This window comes from Diprion similis, chromosome 1 (assembly GCF_021155765.1).
Source record: "Diprion similis isolate iyDipSimi1 chromosome 1, iyDipSimi1.1, whole genome shotgun sequence".
NCBI lineage: Eukaryota > Metazoa > Arthropoda > Insecta > Hymenoptera > Diprionidae > Diprion > Diprion similis.
In genome coordinates, this window is record NC_060105.1 from 11,454,401 (window position 1) to 11,468,406 (window position 14,006).

The 14,006-nt window shown below is 34.8% G+C and overlaps 1 protein-coding gene across 3 annotated transcripts; it reads right to left on the reverse strand.

Moving 5' to 3' along the window:
- Positions 1–984: 984 nt before the first annotated feature.
- On the reverse strand, positions 985–13,871 carry LOC124406247 (acyl-CoA Delta-9 desaturase-like). 3 transcript variants are annotated; one of them, XM_046881613.1, is made up of 6 exons: positions 13,831–13,871; positions 7,664–7,935; positions 6,201–6,331; positions 4,641–4,846; positions 1,719–1,904; positions 985–1,262 (listed from the first exon to the last, which is right to left on the reverse strand). In XM_046881613.1, exons 2-6 carry the CDS (start codon positions 7,923–7,925, stop codon positions 986–988), a joined length of 1,062 nt encoding a protein of 353 aa, XP_046737569.1. In that variant the 5' UTR covers positions 7,926–7,935; positions 13,831–13,871; the 3' UTR covers position 985. The 3 variants fall into 3 exon arrangements, with proteins under 3 accessions (XP_046737569.1, XP_046737565.1, XP_046737558.1); XM_046881609.1 differs by lacking the exon at positions 13,831–13,871 and adding an exon at positions 9,155–9,320; XM_046881602.1 differs by lacking the exon at positions 13,831–13,871 and adding an exon at positions 9,145–9,162.
- Positions 13,872–14,006: the final 135 nt, after the last annotated feature.

Consider the following 14,006-nt stretch of genomic DNA (forward strand, 5'->3'; position numbering starts at 1 on the left):
CGACTAGGAAGTATTAAAAAATGAGTCGTTCAGGCATATTGCGTCCACAAAATGAACACAATTACTGTTCACCATTAGTCGTAAAAATCTGTTCGTTAAAAATATCGGTTCCAGCTCCTTGGAGCATGATTATGTAACATAATGTGTTCAAATCTGTGATTTGATTAGCGTAAACATAATCATTATCAGTATGAGAAAATTGCATGAATGTAGAATTTTTTCTATTTCCATAATTTTATATTTTATGAACTAACAATTAGCGTTAGCATATTCGATCTTTGTATGCACTTGTAAGTTCAATTTCCGCATATCATAGTACGCGCATTTATGACTAGCAATAGTTTTACCCATGGGAAAATACATGTGAAAATAACAGTAACAAGATATCAGTATCAACAAATGAAGATAACAATTACACGATAATTATCAACGTAATCCCTAGCATTTTGATATCATTCTCCTTATTTTTATCAGCGTCGATTTAAAATAAATATACAACAAATTTAAATAAATTCTGCGGTGCACGTTCAATAACCTATAATTTGTAGGTCAAGAAAAAGATCAAAAGGTAGTACTTTTTAGGTACGAAACCGGAAACTTGATCTAAGGGTAATTCGATGTCGGTCAATCGAATGGTGGAATAATAATTTTGCAATAAACTCCCGAGATTATTATTAAACTAGGTTAAACCGTTTAATTCGAAATTTCATAACTTTGTCGAAAAATATCTTTCAAAATTTATTTTCAATACGTTTAACATACGTGTTGTTAAAGTTATTAGGTTGATTGCAAAATTATCATCACCATTCCATTCAGCGTCATCGAATCAGCCTTAGATGAAGTTTTCGGATTCATAAATAAAAAGTATTACCTTTCATACTTATTTTCTGGACTATTGCGCCGAATTAAGTGCCTGCATGGGACTTGAATAATTGCAAAAATCCAAATCTCTAACAAGGAAAAAATGCAAGCGTCTTCTGACACTTCACTGCTCTTTCGGCTCGTCAGCCTCGTGCCATTCGTGGTGCGAACCATCTCCGTGCTTTTCTGCGACTTTCCTCACAAGTGCAGCTGAGGGTTGCTTCAGGTCGTAGGCCCATCCGATTTTCGCGAACATGTCAATGAGGAAAGTCGTCACGTTCACAGAATAATTGCCGAGTTCGGCCGCCTTGTAGTCCCATGGAAACACGTGATGGTAGTTATGCCACCCTTCTCCCATCGCCACTATGGCCACCCCTAAATTTTCGGTTGGCGATATGCCGCTGCAAAATGAAAAAAAAATAAAAAATTTCCGTCACCTCACGATAAATATCGTTTGACTAAAAAGTAATTTCAACCTTTCAGATTACACAGAGTGAATTAATTCGTCTGCTAAAATTTTATTTCCGAGAGCAACTGTTTGCCAGGGTGATCAACCGTTGCAAATGTAAAATAAAAAATTTTCGTAGTTTTCGTTGACAGTTGTGCTCAATACCGACAACCTTTGAGACGTTCGAGGTTACGTACATCGCGAGGAATTGTCGTCTACGAAGGTTGGTCACCCTGGCAGACAGCTGCTTTCGGATTGTAGCGCATGCGCATTGAATTTTATCAGACGACGGACCGTTTGGCGATACGCTCCTCGAATTCTATGCAAGATTTTACAAAAAACATTTACAGAAAAAATAAATAAATAAATAAATGAAATGAAGCAATTGGAAAAGAAAAATTTAACTCACGTGTCGTAAGGCTTTGACCCCCACATGTGAGCTGCACTGTTTACCAACCAGGTAAAATTCAAACCCGCTATGTAGCGTATGAAGACCTGGCTCATTACGGAGATGTACCAAGTCTCATTCCAAAAATAGACCGGAACCACTATCGGAATAATGAAACAGAGGAGGAGCTTCATTTGCCAAAAATATCTGAAAAATTAATTGGTTGAGAAAAATTAGATTATTCATAAACATTATCGGTCGAATTTATTGCTAAATTGTGCATTTTGTGGATGCCAAAAATTTTTGCCCTTTGTCAAGGTATCTTGATTTGAAATCTAATTTGTATTTTTCGTAAATCAAAATTAGAAAATTTTCTCATCAGTATTGAAGAATTTTTTCTTCTTTGATTCTATAATTCTCAAATAAAAATCCTCCGATATTTAATCGTGCATCAATTATCTTTCCAAATGACTTGACATTGCGGCAAAATCTTTTTCACTGATAAAGATTTTGTTCAAAAAGAAATTGTCGTGTTTCTCCGTTGCGCCATGAATTCACGTTTTATAATGGCTAATAGCATTCAAGAAATTACACGAAAAGGTAAAAAAATTAATTGTTGTTTGACCAAAATTAAGTCTTGTAAGATAGCAACATGACATTAGTCGAGGAAACGAAAACTTTTCTTCTACTTGACGAAGTTTCTCGCACTGGGCAATTGATGAGAAAACAAATCATTCGCTTTCGTTTTTAATACTAATTACGGTTATTAAATGTTGAAATTTTATAATTCCAGACTAATTTCCAACGGCTAACGATCAATGGAAAAATTTCTCGTATTCAATAACATCGAAAACTTTCTTCTTTCATTTCTTATCATTAGTGTTTTATTTTCCTTCTTATTAGGAGTTTAATTAAAATGAAACGCTTTCTTACTATCGAAATCAATTTTACGTTATATTAGTAATCTGAAACCGACTAAAATCGTCAATTCGCAAAGAATAAGACAGAAAATTCAGATCGCAGGCATTCCTCAGAGAAAGTGAACGTGATTTTAAAAAACATGACCTACTTCCGACATCGATGAAGATAGCGTTAAAAGAAACTTACTGCATAAATTCTAATAATGACGAGTTTATCATTACATATTTACGGGTAGGATTTCATTGAATTCTCAAATTGTACGACGGTTCATGTGAATTATTAATTAAAAATAAATTATGGTCAGGGTAAAAATGAAAGCGAGAGAGCACATGGTTATGTATTCATAATTATTCGGCTGATTAAAAAAGCCTTATCGCGAATTGATTAGCACACATTTGCACGTTACAAACATGTATTCACATCGTGGTGCTGATTACGTAGTGAAGTAACTTATGCAGCATACGGTCAAGCGCTATATGCTTATAAATCGATATATATACATATATAGATGTATATTGGGGTGGCGCAAAAAAACCGACGGTTTTTTTTTTTCGAGTCTCGTGTGACAAAAGGTTAGTTTTTGATGTTTTAAGAGCCCACTCCAAAGGACAGCTCAAAAAAAAAAAATTTAAGAGGTCGCTCCACATTTTTTAAGACGTCAGAAATCGTCAGAAATCGATTTTTTTTTCTCGTTACGGTATAATTTTATAGACAAGATATAAAATAAGTTTCCGAAAGCTTCAGTCCGAAATTCGAATTTTAAAAGGTCGCTCATAATTTGTTTTCAATTTTTTCGTGCATTTCTTTAGATCTTCTCGAGCGACCTTTTAATATTCATATTAAAATTTCATAAATTTTTTTTCTTTCATTTAGTAAGAAAGAATCGATAACAATACACCACGACATGAATTAAAAATCAAACAAAATACTGAAAATATAATTAAATTTTTGACGATTTTTGACATTTAAAAAAATTTGGAGTGACCTCTTAAAAGTTTTTTTTGTGAGCTGTCCTTTGGAGTGGGCTCTTAAAAAATCAAAAACTAACATTTTGTCACACGAAACTCGAAAAAAAAAAAAAAAAAAAAATAATAGTCGGTTTTTTTGCGCCACCCTAATGTATACATATATACATCTATTTTAAAGGCGTGAACTGATAGATACGATAATTAATTGTTTCCTCACTGATTTGAGAGTAATTGTATCAGGTCGATAAAAATGTATTCTCAAATTCGACGAAAGAGAAATTTCATAGCTCGCTTTTCATGTTCACTCTCAATGTTTAAATTTTGATAAACTTATACAGCGTGTTTATGTGAGTATTATAGACACGACGTTCCGTGGGAACATGTTATCGGCGATTAATCGCTTTTGCGATGAATTTATTGTGAGTGTGTAAACAAAAACGCGACAAAGACGAGATTGGATCACCGAGCACAGATCACGCCACTCGAAAGTATACGTTGCATGTTCGTATTATGTTTTTTTGTGTGTTATATACACATATTTATATCCGTGGAAATAATTGAGCGAAAAGTTGTTATTCTGTAGACATACATACATACATATATAAATTCAGTAATTTAATAACTTTCTTTTCTACTGTTTATTCTCATGGCTTTTTTGAAATCTTTGAAGAACCAGATGGTGAATTAAAAATGGAGAACAAAGTGTTGGCTCATAAGGTTCGTATTAATCATAAGAAATCGAAGTCTTTCATAAGCGCGAAGAAAATGAAAACTGAACGATTCTCTGCAGCTTGAGAGTCCAGAGTTTATAAGAATCTAATATAAGTATAAACCTTGGCTTTGTTACTTACAAGAAGAGAAACGATACACATGCAAGGAAAGTAGGTTGGTAACAGTTTTTCATTGTTAAACTTTGCGAACCAGATTGCAAATTCTTTTCTTGGATTTAGCGCTAAATATTTCGCAATAGCGTTAGTAATAATGCAAGCATCATCGTTTTCATCCGCCGTCTTTTTCCTATCTTACAATTCAATCCGTTTAGCTTTGTACTCACCTCTGGTGAAATTGGACTACCGGATCGGAAAGAATGTCAGTCATATCTACTTGACGCCCTCGACGTATCACTTCCGGATGTTTTCTCATCATAAGCCACCCCACATGAGCGAAGAAGAACCCCCTGTTACTATTGTGTGGATCTGCGTCAGTTTCCGTGTATTTATGGTGGACTCGATGGTCACGTACCCAGTCGAAAATCGTATTCTGTTTCGAAAAGAAAGAGAAACATTCCCTCACTCTCACAAGAAACATTCAGTATCGTATAAAAACAATTATTTAGTTTAATAAAGTATGTTGACCTTTTTATCACATAATTCGCGGAATTATTACACTCAACATGACAGTATCTCGATATACATACCGAGAAGATTCCTCGGGGATTAACGGTGCAAACGAGTTTTCGCCTGCAGATAGGCAACTGAAGTTACACGTGAGGCAATCAGTGCGTGTAATTTGTAGCCGCAGTTGCCTATCGCACGGAGTTTACGCCGGCAGATAGGCAACTGAAGTTACTCGCGGGTTGCTCACTGCGTGTAAGATGTAACTTCGGTTGCCTATCCGCAGGCGGAGCCTCGTTCGCAACGCTAATTATCGAGGAATAATTGAGGATTGTTGGGGACTCTCATTTTCGTACTTTTGAGACTTTTCTAGATTTACTAAGTATGTACCACGTAGATGATTGCTTTACTATTGAGGAAAGAATCGTAAATAAGGTTGAAATAGGAAAATTCCAGGAGAGCATCAAGCTGACAACTCGAACTGAATAAATTTTTTTTGTGTGCATACATTTTTCCGTCGAATAAAATCAATGATTTATTTTATATGGGCTGTTAAGTAAATATTGTGTTCCGTAAAAAAATGCATCCAATTAGATGAATTGAAATTTTTCTGGTCATAATAAATCGTTTGTTCTAAAGGAATATATGATTCATTGATTGGAAGTGATCCATTTCATGAGATCGAATAACGAGAATTGATTTACTTTTTCTTGAATCGCATAAACGTTTTCCACTCTGTAGTATAAAAAATCCATATTCAAACTGTGTTATTGTGCAGTTTAACTAATTTCAATTTTAATAATAAAAAAAAAAAAGAAAACAATGTATCTCCAAAGTATTTTGGTTTCTCTGATAAACGCGTTGCACGTAAAATTTTGTTATGCAAAGGCCCAATTGCAATAATTACACAGAATTTTATCACCTGATACGTTGATAATGGTCTTGTGATTTGGCTGAAAAATTTGTCTATCATACGTTTCTACTTGGTGACATATATCTTTTTTTGGAACGCTTTAGAAGTCTATGAAGATGTTGCATCAGCCGAGATGATATTCTCGAAGAATTGACCACTCGTCATATACATGCACGGATAATTCTAGTCATACGTTGATTACGCAATAACATACATAATCTCACAATAAACGAGAATATCGAATCACGCGACTTTCAGGGTCCAATATTTGCACTGTAATAATTTTCAACTACCGCGATTGCGGTCGTGCGTAATTCGTTTATACGTTCAATACGCTTATTACCAGTCTATAGTTAAATTTGTTTACCTGGCCAGCGATGGAATAGCATATTGCAAGGATGACACGAAGAGGCCACTTTGCTTTGTAGGAACGATGACTCCAGAGACGATGAACACCTCCGGTCACTCCGAATCCACTTGAAATCCCGATGAAAAGTCCTTGAATAAACAGACACCAGGTTGTAATTATTGTCATCGGGGAATGATGTATGCGAAACAAATGTCGAGTGCTCAACGATTTCCTTGCTCAGTGGTAGCAAGGATAAATAAATACTGTCAGCTACGAACGACGCGTTAATTAACAATAAGATGGCTGAATTGTGGGAATCGGTGAGCCATTCAGTTCAACCGCTAAGTTAGGGGCTCTTGAATACTCCCGAGATATATTCGGCGGCCAAGAAATTATTCCCGAATCAATTTGCAGAAGCCATTCGACTCGAATCACGCCTTTCGATGTGCCGAGAATTCACGTACGCAATTTATTATTGTCATAATATTTTTACGCTTACATTTACTTGTTGAATAACCTTTCAAGCTTTTCACGTTAATCAAATCACTTTATTGTAAGCTCCTGCAAGGCTATCGTTTATGCACACTCATTGTCAGAAAGTAGATCGTTCTGAACGGCCACGATTTGGTCGAATAATCAAATTCTTTTTTCACTGTATTGTTGTCAAACAATGGTTTTCTAACTTCATGGGACGTTCCAGGCTAGATCGATAATGTTCGTCTTTAATGTTTCTTAGACTTTACATCGTTTACTGCATTCTCCTGCTCTATGTCGTATTTTATTAAAAATTCCAATTGTGTATTGAAAATATAAAATTATCGTTAATAAAATCTGAATTCAGGTATTTCAAACAGTTTTTACGAAGTGCGTCAAAGGAATCATGTTTCAATGCAATACAAGTTCACGATGTAATTACAAGTGTACGCTGTGAGAAATGATAGTTTGCAAATCTAACCAACTGTTAATTTTTATGAGTGTTTCGCGTTTGCCAGAAAAGATTTGTGAGTTCCCGAAAAAATCAAGGAAAAAAATTACCGATCAATATTTTAAGAATTCTTGTACTTATATCTTGCAGAATATTTGACTGTATGGCTAATTAGTTGTAAGTTAGCTGGCTAACGTAATTAGCCGAGCAAAATTGTTTAGCGGTTATAAACCAGATAATTTTAATCGGCTAAACCTGAAAATCCTGAAGATCAACAAGCAAATTTTTACAATATTCGTTCGGTGGATTCAAATTTCTGCTCAAAATCGACATGGCGGAGAGTAGCTGAAATGTAATTTTACCGTAAACAACTATGAGTTCTAATAATCGAGAATTCAGCTTGTAATAATGATTTTTACATACATATGTTGTAAATATGTATTGCAAAAAGAAATGATTAGAGCTTGATAAGTTATTTTTATTTGAATAGTGAACGCTTTCACTGTAAATGCTAGGTTCAACGTCATAAGTGAACATTAATCGGACTTTGGCTCACCCCAAAATAAAGTAGGTATTCTGCATTGGAATGGAATTGTGTATGCCATGTATATTCCGGTTAAATGAAGCACAGTGATGCTGATGATATTTGGCCAGATCAAAGTTGTTTCAAACCAAAATCGTCCCTCAGAAGATTTCTTAGGTTTCTTAGAAATGGTCGGAACTTCTTTCGGAATCACGATATTATCCTGTTTGCATCCTTCCACCTTTTGAAATTCCACCCCCAAGGCAGGTGAATCGCTCACAATGTTTGGCGCCATTATTTCACAGCTGTAATTACAAAGTTTGAAAAAGTTATAATAAAATTGCGTGCAATAAATAAAAAAAAAGGCACGATTTACGAAAGTTTTCAAAATGCCAAAATCGATAATTTCGGTTTTTACCGATTCTAACCATCAAAAATATGCTTTAATAATATATTGTGTTACAAGTGCGGAAAAACAGGTTATTTTTTCAAAACACCTGTGAAAGAATGTTTGGTTTCAGAAGTTCTGAAGTACTCTTAACGGCTCGATGCGCAAAATTAAGTTATTTGAAAGTGCGGATGCGCCAAAACAAAGCCCTCGTGTTTAGTAATAAATTAGAATATTTTAGATGTGCGCATGCGCAAACGTTATTTTATCGCTTTATTCTCTGCGCTATCCGAAAAGCCGTGGAGTAATAACAAAATCTTTTTCGGAAAAAAGTTAAGAAAGGTAAGAAGTTTTTTTCATTTGCCCATCTTTATAGGCATGATTGGAACCAATACCTATGAACATCGATTCAAACGTACAGGATAAAACATTTATTGATGAAACTTTACTCATGAATAAAATTTTGCACACATTCAATAGTTTGGAGTCTTAGTCCCAATATATTCCCTTAAATTAAAAATTTCACTTTCAGATCACTAATATTTTTACAAATTTTTAATTCTTCTTCACAATTGCATCAAAAGTTTTTGATTTGCAGGAATATAATTGCAAAACTTGTCTTAAACATAGGATCCAAGAATGAGAGCTTTGTCTCTACTCATGGTTTGATATCGCTTAATAAAACATAAGTTTATTTTTAAATCTTTGAAATTACATCGATATCTGAACGATTCTTCGAACAACTGTAAAAGCAGCAGAAACACTGTCTCAAACTATTAATAGATAACCAACGTATCAATAAACGGAACGAGAGAACCAATTTAAATGTGCACAATTAATTATCAATTAACGACATCGTTTTTTAACCTAAGTATAGTGTGAAAATAAATTCACCAAATTTTTAACCATTTTCTCTGAATACTCAGGGTTAACTTTAACAAATTTCACTCCAGTAACATCGGTTGCATTTTCCAAGCTTGAAGCTAAGAAGCTTTATGAAAGGACGATTCGTCCTGAGCATAGAAAAAGCAACTTTTTTTTAATGAAAAACTAACGCCAGATGGCAAACACAAAGAAACGAATAAAATTTCGTGAATTCGTATGTTTCCCAATTACTCATATATACCAAGACGTACCTTGCATAATCCATCGCGACGTGATGCTTTTTTACATCAACTTTCAAGCTTTGGTGTATTAATTTCAAATTCGGAACACGAAAATGTAGGAATTACAAAAGAAAAATATAACCAGTGACACTTTGGAAGTTGGATTTGAAACTGACGATCGGTAATCGCATTACCGGTTGCCTCAATTTTAATTCACCTTGTATTCGTACGCCGACGGTTGACCAACATCGAAAATGAAAATTGATGGCTGTGCACATTACTCTTTAAATATAAACAACATGTCACCAAGTGCTTATATTGTGTGTGGGTAGCTCAACACAGGCACGTGGCATAATACTTGTCTCACAGAATTGTTGGAAAGATGGTAGAAAGGTCATATTTCTTTACCTATATATATATATTATATATATATATTATATATATATATACAGACGAGTATATTTCTGACGTTGCATCACTGTGTATGTTTTTCAGTCGTCAAAAAGCGAGCATGGTTATAACATACATAACATACCTGTGCTAATAACAATTACTGATGCACTTATTGGTAATCGTGGCTACATAATGCAAACTGCTTGGTAACAAGTTCGTTCTTTAATAGCCTGAAAGAATTTTCAGAAAAATTTCTCAAAGAAGTCATAATCATCATTTTTTCCTTCAAGGTTTACTTTGACCATAAAAATTCCAACGTTTCACAAAAATATTTTCAACCACGTGAGTCACAGAGTGTCGATAATTGATACCTCGATGTATAATTATGAAATGTAATATGCAGTTGTTGTACTGTTAGACTAACGGTATGAAATATCGCACCATATCGTATTATACTAACGACCCAAGTAAGTAATCAAATTGATGATGTATGTACGTGTAAAGGAAATCCTCGTGCGTGAAAACATCTGTGTTTTTGTAATTTTCCGTGGTGAATCAACTCCGTTATTATTAACCGAGGAAAAATAGTTTAAGAATAGCCATTTGATTGAAATAAAAGTCAGGTTTACTTGTCGATTTTAATGGATAAACAGAATGTGAAATTAAGGAATTTCCCGACCTGCGCGATAGGCGTTCGTATATTTAGATGGATCAACAATTTTTTGAAAGTTACAGGCTTATTAAATATAAATTTTGAGGTAAGCACGTAACTCTAATTGCCGTCACATTTCTCCTTGACTGTTAACTCTAAAAAAAAAAATACGGGCGTGATATTTTACCGATAGAAAACTCTCAAAACAATATCTTGATTACTTTTCGAATTATGAGCGTTCAAATATGACGTTACAATCCTGTAGCCCACTAAAAACTCGGCAATGCGAGCAAAGCTTATCGTTAATAAAATTCTTAGATCTCAAAATCTATCAGAGATATTGAAATGAAACGAATACTTTATCCCAAACTATATAAAGTCACGTCTGCGTTATTTTTTCGACAAAATTTTTTGATAACTTCAAATCCGATCACGAGCGAAGTTAGCTAATATTTGCATAGGATGTGCTGAGAAACGATTGCTTGTAAAAGAAGAGTGTATGCCACATTAATCAGAATATTCAATATACTTTATTTTCCATGTCTACTATTTTTATCATGAAACCATGTATACTTGGGAACCAATTTTTCCAACACTTGTTTGGAAAGTTCGATTTTCCAAACCTATGGAGCGTGCGTAAAGTGCTCCATTTCCGCACAGTGCGGTAAAACGTCGTTGTCGCATACCCACAATTGACGTGTTGTATTTTACACACTAAGGCTCTCTTTGGTTCATGCGCACTTTCAAATAACTCAATTTTGCGCACCGTATCATCGAACGTAATTTTTTTTTTGTTTTTTATATCAATGAAAAATCCAAATTTTTCCGAGCTCCACGCCTAGACTGCATGGTCAGAAGAATTTCGAAAATCGTTTCAACATTATTTATCCACTCGCTCTTCTGCCTGTTGGATTTGTCATGACGAGTTAAGTTTGAATTCATACAAATCTTACAATTTTTTTTGCAAGTTTTACAAATCTTTCCAAACTCTTGAATTTCGGAAAAATGACTTGATCAATCCAACGAAATGTTGCTGAGAAATCAAGTATTCGGACAAAAAGTGTCACAAGAATTCCGAATTTTCCACGTCTTCGATTGAAAAATTATGAAATAATAACCAAATAAGATTATTCTCAAAAACATCTAATCCTCAGAATTTCTATTCAATTTTCATAGAATTTCATACGCGACCTTAAATTTACACAATTTGCAATTTATATTCAAAGTTATTATAAAACATTATATTACACCTATATTGCTGATAAAAAGCGATAATTGTATGGTGCTAAATGTAAATGGTAAAATGTGAAAAAAGTCATACAATCGAATGGAAAATACTGCGTTAGGCGACCGTCTCCAGTCGAGGAAAAACGCGCAAAACAATAATCGTCGTTCATAATACGTGTAATAATTATAATTCCATTGCAAACTTCCCGTGGGAGTAGTCCTCGCTAACGTCAACAGACGTGACAGATCCGTACAAATGATACCATCTAATTCTCGGCCATTCGGGACCCGTAATGTTTCTAGATTCACATCTCCGACTTGCAACACCGTCAAGCCAGTCTCGCCACGAGAAAACATCCATTTTCTTACTTCATTCCGCTAGTGGCGGTTGTCAGGTTAAATTCTACGGATAGTCGATTTTTTTATTGTTCGTCATTTCTTTTGAAGGTTTGGTTATAATTTTAAAATATCTATCACGATCCTTATTCTGTGGTTGATTCGAACGATTAGTCTTCGCCTGATTGTAAGTAGAATCGGTTGTCAAGACAACAATACTCAATGACAATACTTGATTGATTTACTATGTTCGATTGTTCGGCCAGAAACGAAAATTCAGGCGTTTGAACCTTGGTGTGCTTAGAACTCCTACGACACGCCCCTTTTTTCGAGGTTAAAGCCTTTAAGTAAGATGCGTACCAACTGTCTAAAAAAATCCCTATATTGTTAGGGAATTACTTTTTCTGGCGGAGGCAACCCTGCTCGATAATGCGATCGCGTATAGTTCTGGCGTGAGTTACTTAAGAGTTCCGCTCATTTTTTCCCCACGCAGATTCAACGTCGCAACAATTAATCACCACCGATCTAGGGTATTTTTGTACCATTGGTACACATCTTACTTAAGTCCAGTCCAGCTCAAGAGAGACACTTTTTTGGAGACAAAAAGCTGCACTCCTAGGCACACCATGTATACTCACACCTTGATTTAAACTATCATGGATTGACGATGAGATCGTTAAGAAATTTTGCACTGATATATATCGGCATCAAGAGAGAAAAAAAAAAAAAAAGAAAACAACTGTAGTAATAATTACTAGAACGTAAATCGCATACTTAGAAGATCTCACTTCTCAATGATCCTTTTCTTCAAATCACGGTAAAATCGTCTGGAAAAAGGGCTCAACAGTCCCATTCTATACGCAATTCTGAACAAAAACTCTTCAATATGTTTTCCCTAGCTGCAAAAAGACAGAAATGGCATTCATTCCACCAAATCGCAACAGTAAATTCGTAAAATTCATGGCATTTCTTTATTTTTACGTCAAAGGAAAATGGATTGAAATGTTTTTGTTCGGAATTGCCAATAGAATGGGACCACTAAGCCCTTTTTCGCGTTTGAGATACGTGGACTTCGTTATTTCGAAGTATACATAACACTGTCAAAATCGACTACGGTAGTCCCTTAAAGGGGGAGGGGGGGGGGGGGGGCAATTGGGATGGTTCAAAATCATACTTATTTCTAATATTTTTTAAATTAAAAAAAATTTTTTTTTTAAATTAAACAGTTATAGAGCAATTTGAATTTGAGGCCTTTGTTATTCATAGTTTCAAGAACATTCTAAAATTTTTTCATTGAAATTGATAGCAAAATGGCGGCATGGCGCATATAAGTACCGAACGACTACGTTTTCAATTCAATTTTTATCCGATCGACTTGTTTATCGATTCAAGCTTGTGGATAGATTTTTGAATTTCAATTCCAAGATTTTTTATAAAAATTTTTTTGGTTGAAGAATCAAATTTATGGTTCATAATCGTATTATATATCGGTAATTGTATACACCATGCCGTCGTTTTGTTATTAATTTCAATGAAAAATTTCTAAAATGTTATTGAGACTATGAGTAATAAAACCCTCAAACTCAATTTGCTCTATAAGTATTACCATTTTTTGTAAAAAAAAAAAAAAAAAGAAACTCCCAAATATAGGTATCATTTAGACCGTCCAAATTGTAACTCTCTTAATACGATGATAATTGTGAAATGAAAAATGTTGTTATTTTCATGAAATATCCGACTTCAAACCGTGTCGATAGACCGTTTTAAACAGCGTTCTGACATCAGACTGGGTTATGAACTAATTTGGAATTTATTATCGGGCCGATAATCGCCTGTTATTCGAAAATCTTCGAAAAATCGTATCACCGAATAAACAAAGACGATAAGCGAGACTCGATGGCTAACTCCAAGGCGGCTGCACGCGATGTCTGTGACTCTGAGTGAAGAAGAAGCCGATTCCTGATTAATTAATAGGCGGGTGTCATAAGGGTTGAAAAGTAACTGACGTGGCATTTGAAAGAGTTCGATTTTCGATTCAAGATTCCTGGAATGGGAAAAATGATGGATTACGGTCTAACGGCGCAGGGATGATACGTACTTCGATTTGGTATCCGAAACTGGTTCTTCGCCCAAACGTAACGCGGGTCTTTCACAAACTGGCCAAAGTCTTCTCTTGCCAACAAGTTCGAACTACGTGGTGGACTTCGCTTGGCTGCGTTCAGGTGTCGAATGAAGAGTCCGTTGCGGTATTTATCAAAATTCTACTATTCACTG

Bases quoted from the DNA above. Each gene is read 5' to 3' on its own strand.
- LOC124406247 (XM_046881602.1), bottom strand. The intron at 1,905-4,640 runs GTGAGTACAAAG...TTAATTTTTCAG, and splicing joins GTAGTCCAATTTCACCAGAG to ATATTTTTGGCAAATGAAGC. The intron at 1,263-1,718 runs GTGAGTTAAATT...TTCATTTTGCAG, and splicing joins GGGTCAAAGCCTTACGACAC to CGGCATATCGCCAACCGAAA.